Genomic DNA, 18,645 nt, shown 5'->3' on the forward strand with positions numbered 1-18,645 from the left:
GACAGCACGGAGATGGCACTTGGGGACCAGAGTCCATCCCTGACCCCACACCAGCAGGGAGGGGACACCTGGGGACAGGAGCTTCTCCTGGGGCTTGTCCCCAAGCCTGTGATGGCAGGGAGGTGACACTTGGGGACCAGAGTCCATCTCTGAAGCAGGGAGGTGGCACTTGGGGACCGGAGAATGTCCTTGAGCTCGGTGGTGTCCCCAAGGTGACACCTGGGGACTGAAGAATGTCCTGGGGCTTGGTGGTGTCCCCAGCTCCATGTGCCAGCAGGGAGGTGACGCCTGGGGACCGCAGCCAGTCCTGGGGCACTGTCCTTGTCCCCAGCCCCACACCAACAGGGAGGTGACAGTTCTGGGGCACTGTCCCTGTCCCCACACCAGCAGGGAGGTGACACAGTCCTGGGGCACTGTCCTTGTCCCCAGCCCCACACCAGCAGGGAGGTGACACCAAGGACCAGTGTCCATCTTGACCCCACACCAGCAGGGAGGTGACACCCGGGGACTGAAATCCATCCTTGACCCCACACCAGCAGGGAGGTGACACAGTCCTGGGGCACTGTCCTTGTCCCCAGCCCCACAGCAGCAGGGAGGTGACACTTGGGGACCAGAGTCCATCTTGACCCCACAGCAGCAGGGAGGTGACACTTGGGGACCGTAGCAGAGGGGACAGAGCCGAGTGGGCACGGCGGGGGGGGCTGGCTGTCCCCAGGTGTCCCCAGGTGTCCCCAGGTGTCCCCCCGGGGCCCGGCTCACACCAGGTGGCCGCGGCCGTTGATGTAGATGCCGTTGGAGCTGGGCTTGGCCTGCAGCATCCCGTTCTCCTGCACAAAGTGCGTCATGGCCGCCTTGATGGGGTCCCCCCCGCCGCCCCCACCCTCCTCTTCCTCCTCCTTGGGCTCCTTCCCGCCGGGCGGCGGCAGCACCGCGGGGACAGCGGGGACAACGACGGGGACGTCGGTCTGCGTCTCGATCTCCCGCACCGTGGAGAGCGTGGAGTAACTGCGGCCCTCGGGCTCCTCGCTCTGGGGACAAGGGACAAGGGACGCGTCAGGGGTGCCACTGGGCATGGGGTGGATTCTGGTGGAGACATGGGGACCAATGGGGACATGGGGACTGTGGGGACATGGGGACTGTGGGGACATGGGGACCATGGGGACATTGGAACTATGGGGACCAGTGGGGACATGGACACTGTGGGGACATGGGGACATGGCATTGATGGGGACACAGGAACCAGTGGGATGTCCCCATGGGCACTGATGGGGACCAGTGGGGACATTGGAACCATGGGGACCAATGGGGACCATGGGGACCAGTGGGGACATGGGGACCATGGGGACCATGGGGACCAGTAGGGACATGGGGACCATGGGGACATTGGAACCATGGGGACCAATGGGGACCATGGGGACCAGTGGGGACATGGGGACCATGGGGACATTGGAACCATGGGGACCATAGGGACCAGTGGGGACACAGGCACTGCTGGGCACACAGGGACCAATGGGGTCCATGGAGACCAATGGGGACATGGGGACCATGGGGACATGGGGACCAATGGGGACCATGGGGACATGGAGACCATGGGGACATGGGCACTGATGGGGACATGGCACTGCTGGGGACATGGCCACCATGGGGACACAGGGATCAGTGGGGACATGGCCACCATGGGGACATGATCAGAACAAGGACATGGACAGGGACATCAGTGGGGACATGGGGGGGGGGGGCAGGTGATTTGGGCACCATGGGGACATCACTGTGGGGGACATGGGTGCCACTGGGGCCAGGAGTGTCACTGGGGCCAGGGACATTCCCAGGAACACGGTGACCTCGTGTCCCCTGGTGTCCCCCGTGTCTCACCATGGCGGAGCAGATGCTGGTGCCTCGCAGGCTGTCCCCCCTCAGGCTGTCCCCCCGCAGGCTGTCCCCCCGCAGGCTGTCCCCCCGCAGGCTGCCCTGGCGACTCTCCGTCCGCAGCTGCAGCGTCTCCTCCAGCTGGGACAGGCTGGTCAGCACCCAGGACACCCCGGACACCCCACGGACACCCCAACGTCTGACCCCATGGACACCCCACGGACACACCATGGACACCCCAATGTCTGACCCCATGGACACCCCATGGACACCCCAAAGTTTGGCCCCATAGACACCCCAAGGGCACACCATGGATACCCCATGGATTCCCCCAGTTTGATTCCATGGAGACCCCATGGATATCGCAAAGTCTGAACCCATGAACGCCCAATGGACACCCCATGGACACCCCATGGACATCCCAAAGCCTGACCCCATGAACATTCCATGGACACCCCATGGATACCCCAAAGTTTGACCCCATAGACAACACAAGGACACCCCGTGGACACCCTATGGACACCCCAAGGACACTCCAAGGACACCCCACAACCCAACCCAAGCCCCCCTTCTTTGGGCACCCCGAGCTCCCCAAACCCCCCCCACCCCAAGCCCCCCCCGGTCCCCCCCGTTTCCGTGTCCCCACCTGTGCCCGGGGGTCGCTGCTGTGGCTGGAGTGGAGCCTCCGGATGGAATTTTCCCGGGTCAGCGTCAGCTCCTCCTCGCTGGGGACACAGGGGACACTCAGCACCCCTGTGTCATCCCCCCGTGTGCCCACAGGTCCTGCTGGGTCCTTCTGTGTCCCCCCGTGTCCTCCCATGTCCCCTCGTGGCCGTGTCCATGTCCTCCCTTGTCCCGCTCTGTCCCCCGTGTCCCTCATGTCCTGCCATGTCCTCTGTGTCTATCCCATGTCCCCATCGTGTCCCCCTGCATCTTCCATGTCCTTGTGTCCACCCTGTCCCCCACATCCCCCATGTCCCTCATGTTCCCAAGTCCCCCCATGTACCTGTGTCCCCCAGTGTCCTCCCATGACCCCATGTCCCCCAATATATCTGTGTCCCCCCGTGTCCCTCATGTCCCCATGTCCTCCATGTCCCCATGTACCTGCATCGTCCAGTGTCCCTCCATGTACCCCATGTCCATCTATGTCCCCATGTCCCCTGTGTCCCCATGTCCCACAGTGTCCCCCCCAAGTCCTCGTGTCCCTCCATGTCTCCCAATGTCCCCTATGTCCATCCATGTTCCCATGCCCCCTGTGTCCCCATGTACCCCTATGATCCCCATGTCCCCCTGACCCCATATACCCCTCATACCTACCGTGTCCCACCATGTCCCCTATGCCCATCCATGTCCCCATGTCCCCTGTGTCCCCATGTCTCTCCATGTACCTGTGTCCCCCGCCCCGTGTCCCCATGTCCCCTGTCCCCTCCCTTACTACTTCTCGGAGATGCGCTGTGTCTTGCGTTTGTGGTACAGGGTCATGACCACCACGACGATGACGAGGACGCAGAGCAGGACGGCGGCGATGACCCCGACCACCACCACCGAGGCCGACACCAGGTCCACGCGGCGCACCGTGTCCTCTGCAGGCACCCACAGGGGTCAGGGGCACCCCGAAACGGGGGAGACCCCAAAACAGGGGTCAGGGGACACCCCAAATCGGGGGGACACCTCACGGGGTCAGGGGGCACCCCAAACAGAGGGAGACCTCAAAGAGGGCCAGGGGGACACCACAAAGACAGGAGATACCTCCAAGGGGTCAGAGGACATCCCAAAGATGAAGGAGACCTCAAAAAGGGTCAGGGGGACACACCCTAAGGTGGGGGGGACACCCCAAAGAGAGAGCAGACCTCAGAGAGGGTCAAGGGGGGACACCCCAAGTGGGGGAGACCTCATGGATGAGTGGGGGAGACCATGGATGGACAAGTCCGTGGACGGGCAGATGGATGGACAGATGGACGGACAGATGGATGAGTCCGTCCACGGATGGACGGAGGAGTGTCCATGGATGGATGGACTGACAAAGACATCCAGGGGTGGGATGATGGACGGATGGACGGATGGACAAGCCCATGGACAGCAGGTGGGTGGGTGACCAGTGGGTGGGGATGGACAGTGAGAGGTGTCAGAGGATGGACAGATGGATGGACAGATGGATGGATGGATGGATGGATGGATGGATGGATGGATGGATGGATGGATGGATGGATGGATGGATGGATGGATGGATGGATGGATGGATGGATGGATAAGCAGGAATCTGGAGGCATGACCAGATGGGTGAGTGGACAGAAGGGTGGAGGAGTGGACGGAAGGACGAAGGAGTGGACAGAAGGATGGATGAGGGGATGGAAGGACAGATGAGTGGACAGCAGGGCGGGTGAGGGAACGGCAGGGTGGGTGAGTGGACAGAAGGATGAAGGAGTGGACAGAAGGGTGGAGGAGTGGACAGAAGGGCTGATGAGTGGACAGAAGGACAGAGGAGTGGACAGAAAGGCTGATGAGTGGACAGAAGGGTGGATGAGTGGACGGAAGGGTGGAGGAGTGGACAGAAAGGCTGATGAGTGGACAGAAAGGCTGATGAGTGGACAGAAGTGTGGATGAGTGGACAGAAGGACAGAGGAGTGGACAGAAAGGCTGATGAGTGGACGGAAGGGTGGATGAGTGGACGGAAGGGTGGATGAGTGGACGGAAGGGTGGAGGAGTGGACAGCAGGGCAGGTGAGGGGACGGAAGGGCGGATGAGGAGATGGAAGGGCAGGTGTGAGCAGGCAGTGAGTAAAGCTGGGCTGGATGAGCACGCGATGAGTGGACGGGCGTGGAAGAGGGATGGACCTTGGTGGGATGGGCACGGGATGGGAGGAGCGGAGGAAGGAGGGACAGACGGGTGGATGAGTGAATGAATGGATGAACAGATGGGTGTACAGAGGGATGGGTGGATGGATGGATGGATGGATGGATGGATGGATGGATGGATGGATGGATGGATGGATGGATGGATGGATGGATGGATGGATGGATGGATGGATGGATGGATGGAAAAGTGGATGGTCAGATAAACAGACAGATGGACATACAGAGAGAGGCAGAAACCAAGCCCCCTGTCCCTGTCCCCACCTGTGGCGCGTCCCCGGATGCTGACGTTGGCCCGGGCCTCCTTGGCAGCCACTCGGTTGGACACTCGGCACACGTAGTCACCAGCATCGGCCACGGCCAGCGGCCGCTGGAACAGCAGCGTGTCCCCCTTGACCCTGACACCCGCGGGCAGCGGCGCGTCCACCCTGCGGGGACAGCTCGGTGTCAGCCCCGGCGACAGCCACGGTGACAACCGTAGTGACAATCCCCGGTGTCAGACCTGGTGTCAGCCCCGGCGACAGCCACAGTGACAACCGTAGTGACAATCCCCGGTGTCAGCCCTGGTGTCAGCCCCGGCGACAGCCACGGTGACAACCGTAGTGACAATCCCCGGTGTCAGCCCTGGTGTCAGCCCCGGCGACAGCCACGGTGACAACCGTAGTGACAATCCCCGGTGTCAGCCCTGGTGTCAGCCCCGGTGACAGCTTCCAGTGACAGCCCCGGTGACAACCCTCGGTGACTACCCCAGAGCCAGCCCCCAGTGACAGCCCCGGTCACAGCCCCCATAACAGCCCCCAGTGACAGCCCTGGTGACAGCCCCCACTGATCCCTCCTGGTGACAGCCCCGGTGACAACCCTCGGTGACTACCCCAGAGCCAGCCCCCAGTGACAGCCCCCATAACAGCCCTGGTGGCATCTCCTGGTGACAACCCTTGGTGACTGCCCTGGTGTCAGCCCCTGGCAATAACCCCAGTGACACCCTCTGGTGACAGCTCTTGGTGACACCCCCCAGTGGCATCTCCCAGTGACACCCCTCGGTGACAGCCCTGGTGACAACCCTTGGTGACTGCCCCTGGTGTCAACTCCAGTGACAGCCCCCAGTGACAGCCCCCAGTGACAGCCCCAGGTGACAACCCTCAGTGACATCTCCCCATGACAGCCCCCAGTGACAACCCCAGGGACATCTCCTGGTCACAGCCCCAGTGACGGCCCCAGTGACAGCCCCCGGTGACACCTCCCGGTGACACCCCCCAATGACACTCCCCGGTGACAGCCCCGGCCTGCCCGGGCGGTGCCGGTGCCATCGGTGCCATCAAAGCCGCCGTGCCGGTTCCCACGGGTGCCGCCCAGCCGGGGCCTGCCCGGGCACGCGGCACTGCCAGGCCCAGCCACGGCGGCACCGGCACCGGAATGGCACGGGCGGGGGCAGGACTGGGGGTGGGGAGGTGGGACAGGGACGTGATAGGGACAGGGGGATGTGACAGGGACAGGGGGACACGAAAAGGCAGGGGTGACACAACAGGGACATGGCAGGGACAGGAGGGACACAGCAGGGACATAGGGGACAGGGAGGACACCAGCACAGGCAGCAGGGACACAGCAGGGCCATGGGACACGGACACAGGCAGGGACACGGTCAGGGGGACACAGTGGGGACAGAGCTGGGGCAGGGGACACCACAAGGACACCACAGGGACACGAACCTGCTTCAGACCCTGCTGGGGACACAGGAGGACACAGGCGAGGGGACCCAGGGCAGGGGGCCATGGGGAGGTGGCAGGGGGTGACAGGGGGTGCCCTGGGGTGACACAGGGGGGGACAGGGGGGGACAGGGGGGGACAGGGGGGGGACAGGGGCCTCACCGTGTCCAGTTGTACGTCGGGGGGGGGTTGCCGTCCCCCAGGCAGGTCAGCGCCGCCCCCTCCATCCCCTCCTGCCACTCGGCCGTGTGGCCCAGCACCGACGCGTCCGACAGGTCTGGGGACACCGAGGGGACAGTCAGGGGACAAGGTCCCACGGCCCTGCCGTGCCCCCCACGGCCACGGTGTCCCCCTGTGTCCCTCATCCTCCCCATGCCCAATGTCCCACCCTCCGTGTCCCCAAGGTCCTCCGTGCCAGCATCCCCCAGTGTCACCTGTGTCCTCACACTGCCAATGCCACCTGTGTGCCCCATGTCCCCAACAGCCTCCACCTGCCCAGGGCCCCCAGTGTCCCCAAAGTCTCCAATGTCCCCAGTACTGCCCAGATTTCCATGTCCTCAATGTCCCTTTGTGCCCAGGATGTCCCCAACACCCTCCAATGTCCCCAACGTCCTCCACACCTCTCAATGTCCCCAGTGCCTCCATGTCCCTCAAGGCTCTCCATGTCCCCAGTGCCCATTGTGTCCCCAACACCCTCCATGTCCCCCATGTCCCCCATGCCCTCTATGTCCCCAACACCCTCCATGTCCCCAGTGCCCATTGTGTCCCCAACACCCTCCATGTCCCCCAGGTCCCCAGTGCTCCCCCTGTCCCCAATGCCCATCATGTCCCCAACTCCTTCCATGTCCCCAACGCCCATCACACCCCATGTCCTCAATGCCCCCCATGTCCCCAACACTGTCCATGTCCCTTGTCAACCCTCATGTCCCCAGTGCCCCCAACACCCTCCATGTCCCCCATGTCCCCAGAGATCTCTACACTCCCCATGTCCCCAACACTCTCCATCTTCCCTGTCAACCCCCATGTTCCCAACACCTCCCATGTCCCCAGTGCCCCCCCATGTCCCCAACACCTCCCACATCCCCAGCACCCCCCATGTCCCCCATTACCCCCAATGTCCCCAACACCCTCCATGTCCCCTGTCAACCTCCATGTCCCCAATGCCCTGCCATGTCCCCAGAGCTCTCCACATCCCCAATGCCCCCCATGTCCCAAATACCTCCCACACTCCCCGTTACCCTCCATGCCCCCAACACCCACCATGTCCCCCATGTCCCCAACACCCTCCATGCCCCCAACACCCTCCATGTCCCCCATGCTGCCGTCACCCCCAATGCCCCCGTCACCCCCCAGCCCCCATCACTGCCCGCTGGCGCACAGGCGACGCTGAGCTGGTGCGTGATTCTCTTCTCGTGGCGCAGGCCGGGGTGTGCCACCACGCAGGTGAGGCTCTTGCCGTTCATGCTGCGCCCGGGCACCAGGAAGAACTCGCTGGTGACGGAGGCGGAGCGCGCGTGGGCCGAGCGCCGCGTGGCGTTGGTGCCGCGCACCTCGGTCTCCCAGCGCACCGAGGGCACCGGGCTGCCCTCGGCCGTGCACGAGGCCGCCAGCGTCCGGCCCTGGCCCTCCTCCAGCGGCGGGCCCGGGTTCAGGATGGGCAGCGGTGGCACTGATGGGGGGGACGGGGTGGTTAGGGGAGCGGTGGGGATGTTGGGGGTTTATTGAGGGCTTGGGGTGTTGGTGGCGTGTGGGGTGTCCACGTGGCACCGTTGTGTCCCCAGTGCCCAAAATTCCCCAATCCACCATGCCCGTGGTGTCCCCTCTGCCCTCCATGTGCCCCATGTCCTACATGCTCCATGTCCCCTGTGTCCCATGTCCCCTATGTCCCCTGTATCCCATGTACCCAATGTCCCGTATCCCACATTCCTCACCCTCCATGCCCCACATCCCAAGTCCCATGTGCCCCATGTCCCTGTGCCCCTCATACCCTCCATGTGCCCTGTGCCCCACATGTCCCACATCCTCTGTCCCATGTCCCCTGTGTCCCATATGTCCCCTGTGCCTTTACATCCCCATGTCCCCTGTCCCATGTGCCCCGTGTCCCATGTGCCCCTTGTCCCGTGTGCCCCTTGTCCCTTGCCCCATGTGCCCCACATCCCACGTACCCGATGTCCCCTCCGCCCCCCACTCCTGTCCCACACCCCCTGTGCCCCACATCCCTGTCCCATGTACCCCACGTCCCCTGTGCCCCCCACGTTCCCCACACCCCTTGTGCCCCCATCCCTGTCCCACGTCCCCTGTGCCCCCCATACCCCCCACGTCCCCTGTGTCCCACGTGTCCCCTGTGTCCCACGCTCCCCGTGCCCCTGTCCCCCGCTCACCGAGCACCCTGAGCGTGAGGCGCCCCTCGAAGTTGCCCATGGGGAAGGTGATCAGGTGGCACTCGTAGTCGCCCTCGTCGCCCTGCACGGCGTTGCGCAGGACGATGGCGCCGTCGCCGAGGTCGCCGTGCCCGTGGCGCAGGACGCGGCCCACGAAGGGCTCCTGCACGTGCTCGCCGTGCTGCGGGTTCAGCACGGCCACCTCGGCGGGCGCCGCGCCCGCGCCGCCGCGCTTCAGCCACGTCACCTGCACCACCTGCTCCTGCTCCTGCGCCCGGTACCGGCACGGCAGCACCACGTCCTGCCCCAGCACCGCCGTCACGCTGCGCGGCACCTCCACGCGGCCACCGCCTGCGGGGACACACGGGGGGACAGCTGAGTGACACCCGGGGACACCTGAGTGACACTACCTGTGATACCTGTGTGTGACACCACCTGTGACACCTGTGTGTGACACCTGTGACACCTGTGTGTGACACCACCTGTGGCACCTGAGTGTGGGTACAGGCACCTCCACGCGGCCACCGCCTGCGGGGACACGGGGACAGCTGAGTGACACCCGGGGACACCTGAGTGACACCACCTGCGACACCTGTGTGTGACACCACCTGCGACACCTGTGTGTGACACCTGTGACACCTGTGTGTGACACCACCTGCGACACCTGTGTGTGACACCACCTGTGGCACCTGAGTGTGGGTACAGGCACCTCCATGCAGCCACTGCCTGCGGGACACAGGGACACCTGACTGACACCTGAGTGGGACAACTCGGTGACACCTGGGACACCTGTGGTGACACCTGTCTGTGGGTACAGGCACCTCCTCGCAGCCCCCACCTGCAGGGACATGGGGGGGACACCTGGGGGACACCTGAGTGTGACACCTGTGTCACCCGGTGTGGCACCGAGGAGCACAGGGATGTGCAGGGGGACAGAGATATGGCACCTCCACCTGCCCCCACCTGCAGGGACACACGGGGACCTCAGCGTGGACCCTGTGCCACCACCTGTGGGCACCTGGGCTGATTCCAGGTGTGTGAGAGCAACACCTGGGCACACCTGGGCACACCTGCGCAGGGCTCGGGCACACCTGGGCACACCTGTGCCTGCACTCACAGCCATGCAGGACCCTTGTGCACACTCACACACACCTGGGCACCCCTGCACAAGGCTCAGGGCACACCTGGGCACATCTGGGCGTACCTGCAGGATTTGGGGTTCAGGTTCAGGGGCTGGCTGGGCTTTGCGGTGGAGATTGGGGGTGCAGGATTTGAGCTGCAGGTTTGGGGTGCACGATTTGGGGTGCAGTTTCGGGGGGCTATCAGGGGATTTGAGGTGCATTTTTGGGGTGCATTTTTGGGGACTCGCTGAGGTGTGGGGGGCAGGTTTGGGGTGGAGAATTTGGGGCACAGAATGTGGGGTGCAGGTTTAGGGTGCAGGATTGGAGGTGCAGTTTTGGGGTGCAGGTTTGGGGTGCGGGATATGGGGGGCGGGATTGTGGTTGAGAATTAGGGGTGCGGGATTTGGGGCTCATTAGGAGCCTTTAGGTTCAAGTTTGGGGTGCAGGATTTGAGGCGCACTTTTGGGGTGCAGGATTTGGTGCTCATTTGGAGCCTTTGGATGCCACTTTGGGGTCCAGGACTTGGGGGTCTCCTTGTGGGGGGGGGGGGGGTCGGGGGTGCATTTTTGGGGGTACATTTTTTGGGGAGGGGGCGTGTCCGGGAGGGGAGGGGGGCGTGTCCCGCAGCTTTGGGGGGCGTGTCCCGCCCCGCCGCCGCCGCCAGAAGCGGCCGGGCCGGCCCGTCCAGCCCAACCGGCCGGGACGGATCCCGCGCTGCCGCCCCCGCCGAGCCCCCCGGGGGCTCCCCAAAATGCCCCCCCCCACCCCCCTAAACCCCCCGCCAGGACCCCCGACTCATTAACCCTTTCATTAACCACCCTGCAGCCCCCCCTCCCTCCCCACCACCACCACCACGTGCCTCAGTTTCCCCCGAGCGCCGCCGCTCTCGCAGAGCCCAACCGGGGGTCCCGGGAGGGCTCCAGGGGGGTCCCGCGGGGGTCGCGGCCGCCGTGGGGCGGTTCTGGGGTTCCCTGGGGAGGTTCCCCCCCCTCGGGGCGTCCCCACCCAGCGGGGCCCGAGCGCGTGGGAACGGGCGCGGGGAACCGGCAGAACCGGCCCCGCGGCCCCCACGCCCCGGCCGCGCTCAAAACGGGGCGGGCGGGGGGGGGGGGGGGCCCCCAAAAACAGCCCCGGCAGCGGCCACCGGGGGGTCCCGGGGGCGGGGGAGGGGGGTGAGGCGGGGGGGGTCCCCCAAATCCCAAATTCCCACGGGGGTCGAGCCCCGCGTGGGGGGAAGGGGGAGGAGGCGCTCGGGGCGGGTTTTCTTTTTCCCACGGGGACGCGCGCGCACGTGCGGGGGCACCCCCCGTGCCCGCACCCCGGGATTGGGGAGTGGGGACACGCGTGGAAGGGACCCCCCCTCAAGAATCCAAAAGAATCGCTCGCACGCGCGTGGAAAGCCCGTGTACACTCGTGGGAAGCCATTGCACACTCGCGGGAACCCCTTGCACACGCGTGTGCGCCCCGCGCCCCCGCAGGGCTCCAGGGCGGGCGCGGGGACCCCGCCGAGTCTCCCGTGGGGTGCGGATCCCGCGTGGGTCGGGGTGGAGGGGGGGCTCAGCACCTTTCGGTGGTCCCCAGCCCGTTCCCACGGGTCCAGAGGGGAAACTGAGGCACGGCGGGGGAGGGGGGGCGGGGCAGAGCAGGGACACCCCCCCCCCCCCCCTTGGGGCATCCCGGTGGTGTCGCCGTTCCCACGGTTTGTCCCCCGTCCCCCCCCCAACTTCCACCCAGGGTGTCCCCAAACGGGTCCGCGTGCCCGGGGGGGGGAGCGGAGCCCACGCAGAGGCGCAGGTGCGCACGCACGGGCACGCGCGCAGGTGTGTGCGCGCACACGCGTGTGAAGCGCCCGCGGCGCTGTCCGCCCCCCCCCGTACCCCCCCCTTCCATCATCATCATCATCATCCTCCCCCCCCACCACGGGGACACACGGACACGCGCCGCACGGACAGACGGACACGCGGGGCCGCAGGTGCACACGCGAGCGCTCCCACGTACACACACACACACACGCGCGCGCACCTGCACACGCGCCTGTGCGCGCACACCCGCGCGCGCCCCCGCCGCTCCCGGTTTCACCCCAACCCCCGCTCCATGGGATCCCCGGTCCCCCCCGTCCCCCTTCCCCCATCCCGGTCCCGGTTCGGCCCCTCCGGGAGCTCCGGGCTGGCCCCGGTACCCCCGAGCCTCGGTGCCGGTCGGGGAGAACCGGGGGAGCCGCTCCCGCCCCCGGCCCGACTCGCAGCCGGGACAGCCGCTCCCGGTCCTTATCCCGGTCCTTATCCCGGTGCCAGTCCCGGTGTCCCGTGGCCCTTACCGGTCACGGCGAGCAGGAAGCCGAGCAGGAGCACGGGCGCCCCGGGCATCCCGCGGGGCTCCATGCGGAGCGCTCCGGGCTCACGGCGCGGCTCGGGGCCCGGGCAGCACCATCCGGACCGGAGCGGGCCCCACCGGCACCGCCGGGACAGCGCCGGGACAGCGCCGGGACAACCGGGCACAGCCTCGGCGGCTCCCTCCGGGCAGTACCGGGAAGCACCGGGAGCCACCGGGACGCACCGGGAGGCACCGAGGGGCTCCGGGCTGAGCCGGGCCGGACCGGGCGGGACCGGGGCCGATCGGGCCGAGCCGGGCCGGTGGCGGCGGAGGGGCCGGTGCTGCTCAGCTGCGGGACGGTACCGGGGCAGGGGCGGGGCGGGGCGGGGTTCAGGGGGCGGGGCATGGAGGGGCGGGGCATGGAGGGGCGGGGCCGGGCGGGGCGGACCGGTCCGGCAGGTCCGGCCGGGGGCGGGGCCCAGGGCGCGGCCTTAAAGCGGCGATGGCCGCGGGGGGAGCGGTGGGGCCACACCCGGCGGGGGGAGCGGCGAGGCCGGGAGCGCTCCCGGTGCCGCCAGTGCCCCCAGTACCCTCCATGGCACCCCCAGTACCCTCCATGGCACCCCCAGTGCTCCCAGTGACATCTCCATGGACCTCCCAGTGCTGGCAGTGACCCCCCCATGGCACCCCCAGTACTCCCAGTGCCCTCCATGGACCTCCCAGTGATCCCGGTGACCCCCCCATGGCATCCCCAGTGCTCCCAGTGACCCTCCATGGACCTCCCAGTGCCCCCAGTACTCCCAGTGCATTCCACAGACCTCCCAGTGCTCCCTCCCAGTTCTCCCAGTGTCCCCCATGGACCACCCAGTCCACCCAGTAACCCCCCATGGACCTCCCAGTGCTCCCAGTGACCCCCCCCCATACACGTCCAGTAACCCCCCATGACATTCCCAGTGCTCCCAGTACCCCCCCATGGACCTCTAAGCGCCCTTCCTATCCCCCCCAGTCCATCCCTGTCCCCTCCCAGTACCCCCCCCCAGCATATCCCAGTTCCTTCCCACACCTGGGGCCATCACCGACGCCCCCAAAAGTTTTGGGATCCCCGAATTTCCCCCAAGGAAACCCACCGGGAGCTGGAGGGGGGGGGGGGGGGGGCGTTTATTGGCACAGCAAAAATTGGGAAATTTGGGAAAAAACCGGGAACAGGAACGGAGGGGGATCAGCAGAGGCCAGACCCAGCTGAGCACATCCGGGGACCCCAAAATTGGGGGAGGGAAACAGGGACCCCCCACCCCCAGGGCCCCTCAGGACCCCCCAGCTTCGGAGCTCTCCGGGGACGGGTCCTTGGAAGCGGAGCAGATGTGGAAAATCCCTTCGGGGGGGGGGGGGGAAAGGAGGGGTTAGGGGGGGTGAGGAGGGGATTTGGGAACCCCAAAACATTTGGGGGGCCGAAATCCCACCCCCTGCAGAGCCTGGGCGCAGGGCAGGGCAGGGATGGACCCCCCCCCCCCCGTTACCGTGACCCCCCCAAATCCCCGTTCTTCCCCCCTGTTCCCGTTCCCTCCCAGTCCCGTTCTCCCCTCCCCGTTCCGGTGTCCCCCCCGTTCCCGTTTCCCCCCCGCACCCCAGGTCCCCGTTTCCCCGGCACCGTTCCGGTGCCCGCCGTTCCCGTTCTCTCCCGTGCCCGTTCCCCCTCCAAATCCCGGCTCCGGTGACTCCCCGTTCCCCCCGCCCCGTTCCCGTTCCCTCCCGATCCCGTTTTCCCCTTCCCGTGCCCCCTCCATTCCCGTTTCCCCCCCCCGTTCCCGTGCTCCCCCCAGTTCCCCTGACCCCCCCCCGCCCGTTACCGTGACCCCCCAAATCCCCGTTCCCCCGTTCCCGTTCCCCTCCTACCATTCCCGTCTCGTTTCCCGTTCCCGTTCTCGTTCCCCCCATTCCCATTTCCCCCCCCCCGTTCCCGTTTCCCCCCCTGTCCCGTTCCCCGCCCCGTTCCCGTTCCCGGTGCCCCCACCCCGCCCCGTTCCCGTTCCTCTCCTATTCCCGTTTCCCCCTCCCGTTTCCGTTCCCCCTGCCCGTTCCCGTTCCTCCCCTGTTCCCATTTCCCCTCCCCATTCCCGTTCCCCCCATTCCCGTTCCCGGTTCCCGTTCCCGGTTCCCATTCCCGTTCCCGGTTCCCGTTCCCGGTTCCCGTTCCCGGTACCGGCCGAGCCCAGCAGCGCCGCCGCCACCCAGGCCAGGATGAAGGACCAGGAGAAGCTCCAGGAGCTGCGGGGGGGGCCCAGCAGGGCCAGGGCCCCTCCAGAGCCCAGCCCGAGCCCCAGGAGCGCCAGCAGCCCTGGGGACACGGGGACAGTGGGGACAGGGACAGTGGGGACAGCGGGGAAAGGGACAGGGGCAGTGGGGACAGCAGGGACAGCGGGGACAATAGTGCAGGGACAGGGACAGCAGGGACAGCGGGGACAGGGACAGGGGCAGTGGGGACAGCAGGGACAGCGGGGACAATAGTGCAGGGACAGGGACAGGGACGGTGAGGACAGGGACAGCAGGGACAGCGGGGACAGGGACAGGGACAGGAATGACAACAGAGCAGGGACAGGGGACAGTTCGGGATGGGGACAGCAGGGACAGGGGACAGCAGGGACAGGAGTGACAAAAGAATAGGGACAGGGGACAGCTCAGGGCAGGGACAGCAAAGCAGGGACAGGGGTCAGGGACAGGAGTGACAATAGAGCAGGGACAGGGGACAGCTGGGGACACTGATGATCCCCAAATTCCCACCCTGCAGGGACAGGGGACAGCTCGGGGCACGGGTGACACTCCCAGCAGGAACAGGGGACAGGAGTGACAATAGAGCAGGGACAGGGGACAGCTCGGGGCACGGGTGACACTCGCGACAGGGACAGGGACAGCCCCGATGTCCCCAAATCCCCATCCCGCCCAGCCCAGCCCTGCCCCTATGGGGACAGTCCCCAGCCCCCGTGTCCCCCATGTCCCCCCGTGTCCCCGGTGTCCCCAGATGTCGCCGGTGTCCCCACGCACCTGCCAGCAGCAGGGTGGCCCCGGCCGCTCGTTCCCGCTCCCGCCGGGCCCCGCCGGTCCCCAGGGGCAGCCCCAGGACGAGCCCCGCGGCCGCGGCGACGACCGAGAGCAGCAGCAGCGCCCGGGTGGCCTCCAGGAGCGCTGGGGGGGACGGGGACACGGCGTGGGGACACCGCGGGGACACGCGGGCGACACCCCCGGCTGCCATATCTGAGGGACACTGCGGGGACAGCTCTGAGGGTGGCAGCGCCAGGGACAGGGGTGGGGACGTTGGGAACAGGGATGGACCCTCCCCAGTTCCACCTTGTACGGGGGTGACACCTCCGGGGGATGCTGGGGACACCCGTGGGGACAGCGCTGGGGTTGGCACGGCTGGGGACAGTGGGGACACCCCCAGGGGTGGGGACGTTGGGGACAGGGATGGACCTTCCTCCAATTCCTGCCCTGCAAGAGGGTGACATCACCAGGGACACCCGCGGGGACAGCTCTGGGGGTGGCACCACCAGGGACAGACACCTCTGGTCTCCGGGGGACGCTGGGGACACCCGCGGGGACATCTCTGGGGTTCCCCACGGGTGGCACCGCTGGGGACAGCAGGGACATCACAGAGGGGCCCAGGGCTGGGGACGTTGGGGACAGGGATGGACCCTCCCAAATTCCTGCCCTGCACGGGGGTGACACCTCCAGGGACATCCGTGGGGACAGCTCTGGGGTTCCCACGGGTGGCACCACCACAGGGACAACGATGACACCCCCAGGGGTGGGGACACTGGGGACAGGGCTGCCCCCCCCGGGTTCCCACCCCTTGTCCCCCCATCCCGGGCGTACCTGGGGTGGTGGCGTGGGGGTGGCACTGTCCCCCGAGGCAGCCGTGCCACAGCCCCAGGCTGGCCGTCCCCCCCGGTGCCCGGCGCTGTGCCCAGAACGGGGTGGCCGTGGCGGCCACCAGCAGTGCCAGGCCACTGGCACCGCACAGAGACCCCCCCAGCGGCATCCTGAGGGGACACGGGGACAGCTGGGGACAGCTGGGGACAGTGTGGGGACACAGGGACGGGTGTGGGGACAGCGTGGGGACAGCCTGGGGACAATGTGGGGACACAGGGACAGGTGTGGGGACAGCCTGGGGACAGCGTGGGGACACAGGGACAGGTGTGGGGACAGCGTGGGGACAGCGTGGGGACACAGGGACAGCGTTGGAAGAGCACGGGGACATGGGGACAGGCGTGGGGACAGAGTGGGGACATGGGGACAAGCATGGGGACACAGGGACCATATGGGGATAGTGTCGGGACATCTCTGGGGGACACGGGGACAGGTGTGGGGACACGGGGACAGCTTGGGGACATGGGGACAGTGTGGGGACAGCCATAGGGACAGCAATGGGGACAGCCTGGGGACATCTCTGGGGGACACGAGGATCCCCAGGATGTCATCTCATGGGGACACTGGGGACACCCATGGGGACATTCCTGGAAGGGGCTACACGGGGGTGGCACCTCTGGGGACATGGGGGACGTTCCTAGGGGAGAGCGGGGGGGGGACACTGGGGACAGACATTGGGGACATTGGGGACAGACATTGGGGACATTGGGGACATTGGGACTCACCCGCCGTCAGCAGCCGCGGTGCCGCTGGCCCATGGCCGCCTGTCCCCGTGTCCTGCTGTCCCCAGGGAGGGGACAGGGCCCCCGGCACGTGGCACTGCCATTGTTGGGGACACAATGCGGGAAGGCTCTGGCTGCTGAGGTGGCACGAGCCTGTCCCCAGGCGGGTGACACCGCGGGGGAGGGGGGGACACAGCCCTGGTGACACGGCCGGGTCCTGCCAGGCCTTGGGGACAGTGGGTGACATCCCCGAGGGCAGGGCCAGGCCAGGCTGGGCTCAGGACCCTGCCCAGCTGGAGAGGGGACACTGGGGACACTGGGGACATTGGGGACACTGGGGACATGGGGACAGTGGGGATGGGACACTGGGGACAGTGGGGACATTGGGGACACTGGGGACATGGGGACAGTGGGGATGGGACACGGGGGACAGTGGGGACATGGGGACAGTGGGGATGGGACACTGGGGACATTGGGGACACTGGGGACATGGGGACAGTGGGGACATGGGGACAGTGGGGATGGGACACTGGGGACATTGGGGACACTGGGGACATGGGGACAGTGGGGATGGGACACTGGGGACAGTGGGGACATGGGGACAGTGGGGATGGGACACTGGGGACATTGGGGACACTGGGGACATGGGGACAGTGGGGTCTGGGACATGGGGGACACTGGGGCAGCAGGGCCAGGGATGCTGGGGACATCAGAACAGGGACATTGGGGACACTGGGGACACAGGGACAGCAGGCCCAGGGATGCTGGGGATGGGACATTGGGGACATTGGGGTCAGGGACACTGGGGACGTTTGGGACACGGGGGCAGTGGGGTCAGGGATGCTGGGGACAGCAGGGACTGGGACGCTGGGGACATGGGGACAATGGGGACACAGGGGCAGCGGGGACTGGGACGCTGGGGACAATGGGTACAGGGACATTGCGGACACTTGGGACACGCACAGGTGTCAGTGCCCGCGGGCCGGTGGCAGCAGGAGGACCCCGGTGACGATGGCGGTGACAATGGCGGTGACAATGGCGGTGACAATGGTGACGATGCCGCGGCCACCGCGCGGGGGGGCTCCGGAGCAGGGGGGGCTGCAGGGGGCACCTGGGGGGGGGGCGACAGGGGCGACCCTCAGGGGCTGCAGCCCCAAATCCCACAGAGAGACCCCAAATCCCACAGAGAGACCCCAAATCCCGCAGAGATCCCACAGAGAGACCCCAAATCCCACAGAGACCCCCCACATCCCATCAAGCCCCCAGACCCATCACGGGAGAAGGGCTGGGGGGGTCCCGGGGGTGATCCCGGGGGTGGTTCTGGGGGTCCCGGGGGTGTTTCCGAGGGGGTCCCGTGGGGAGTCCCGGGGGTGTTCCCGGGGGTGGTTCTGGGGGTCCCGGGGCTGTTCCCGGGGGTGTTCCCGGGGGTGTTCCCGGGGGTGGTTCTGGGGGTCCCGGGGCTGTTCCCGGGGTGTTCCCGGGGCTGTTCCCGAGCTGTTCCCGGGCTGTTCCCGGGGGTCTCACCGAGTGGCAGCCGCAGTGTGACGGTGCCACAGGCGCAGTCGCTGTCCCCCACCAGCAGACACGTGAAGGTGCCGCTGTCCCCTCCCCGCACGTCCCGCAGCTCCAGCGACACGGGGGCGACACCGGCGGCGACACCGGGCGCCACCAGCGCGGCCCTGGCCCCGTACGGGGGGTGGCAGCGCGGGGGACCCCGGCCCCGGCTGCACACGGGGACAGCGGGGACAGCGGGGTCACCCCCGAAG

The 18,645-nt window shown here is 67.0% G+C and overlaps 1 protein-coding gene across 1 annotated transcript; it reads right to left on the bottom strand.

The window, feature by feature from the left end:
- Positions 1 to 755: 755 nt before the first annotated feature.
- On the bottom strand, positions 756 to 16,269 carry NECTIN4 (nectin cell adhesion molecule 4). The gene is made up of 12 exons (XM_036397717.1): positions 16,104 to 16,269; positions 15,276 to 15,509; positions 14,437 to 14,571; positions 12,241 to 12,726; positions 8,803 to 9,153; positions 7,800 to 8,090; positions 6,584 to 6,698; positions 4,983 to 5,146; positions 3,302 to 3,449; positions 2,513 to 2,591; positions 1,873 to 2,007; positions 756 to 1,028 (listed from the first exon to the last, which is right to left on the bottom strand). The coding sequence occupies exons 1-12, from the start codon at positions 16,267 to 16,269 to the stop codon at positions 756 to 758; spliced, it is 2,577 nt and encodes an 858-aa protein (XP_036253610.1).
- Between the last annotated feature and the right edge of the window lie 2,376 nt (positions 16,270 to 18,645).

This window comes from Molothrus ater, chromosome 29, assembly GCF_012460135.2.
Source record: "Molothrus ater isolate BHLD 08-10-18 breed brown headed cowbird chromosome 29, BPBGC_Mater_1.1, whole genome shotgun sequence".
Lineage (NCBI taxonomy): Eukaryota > Metazoa > Chordata > Aves > Passeriformes > Icteridae > Molothrus > Molothrus ater.

Coding starts and splice junctions, on each gene's coding strand:
- NECTIN4 (XM_036397717.1), bottom strand. CDS start 16,269: ATGCCGCTGGGGGGGTCTCTGTGCGGTGCCAGTGGCCTGGCACTGCTG. Junction 14,572..15,275: donor GGCCACCCTGCTGCTGGCAG/GTGCGTGGGGAC, acceptor CCGTGTCCCCAG/GGCTGCTGGCGCTCCTGGGG. Junction 8,091..8,802: donor CCTCACGCTCAGGGTGCTCG/GTGAGCGGGGGA, acceptor CCCCCCCATCAG/TGCCACCGCTGCCCATCCTG.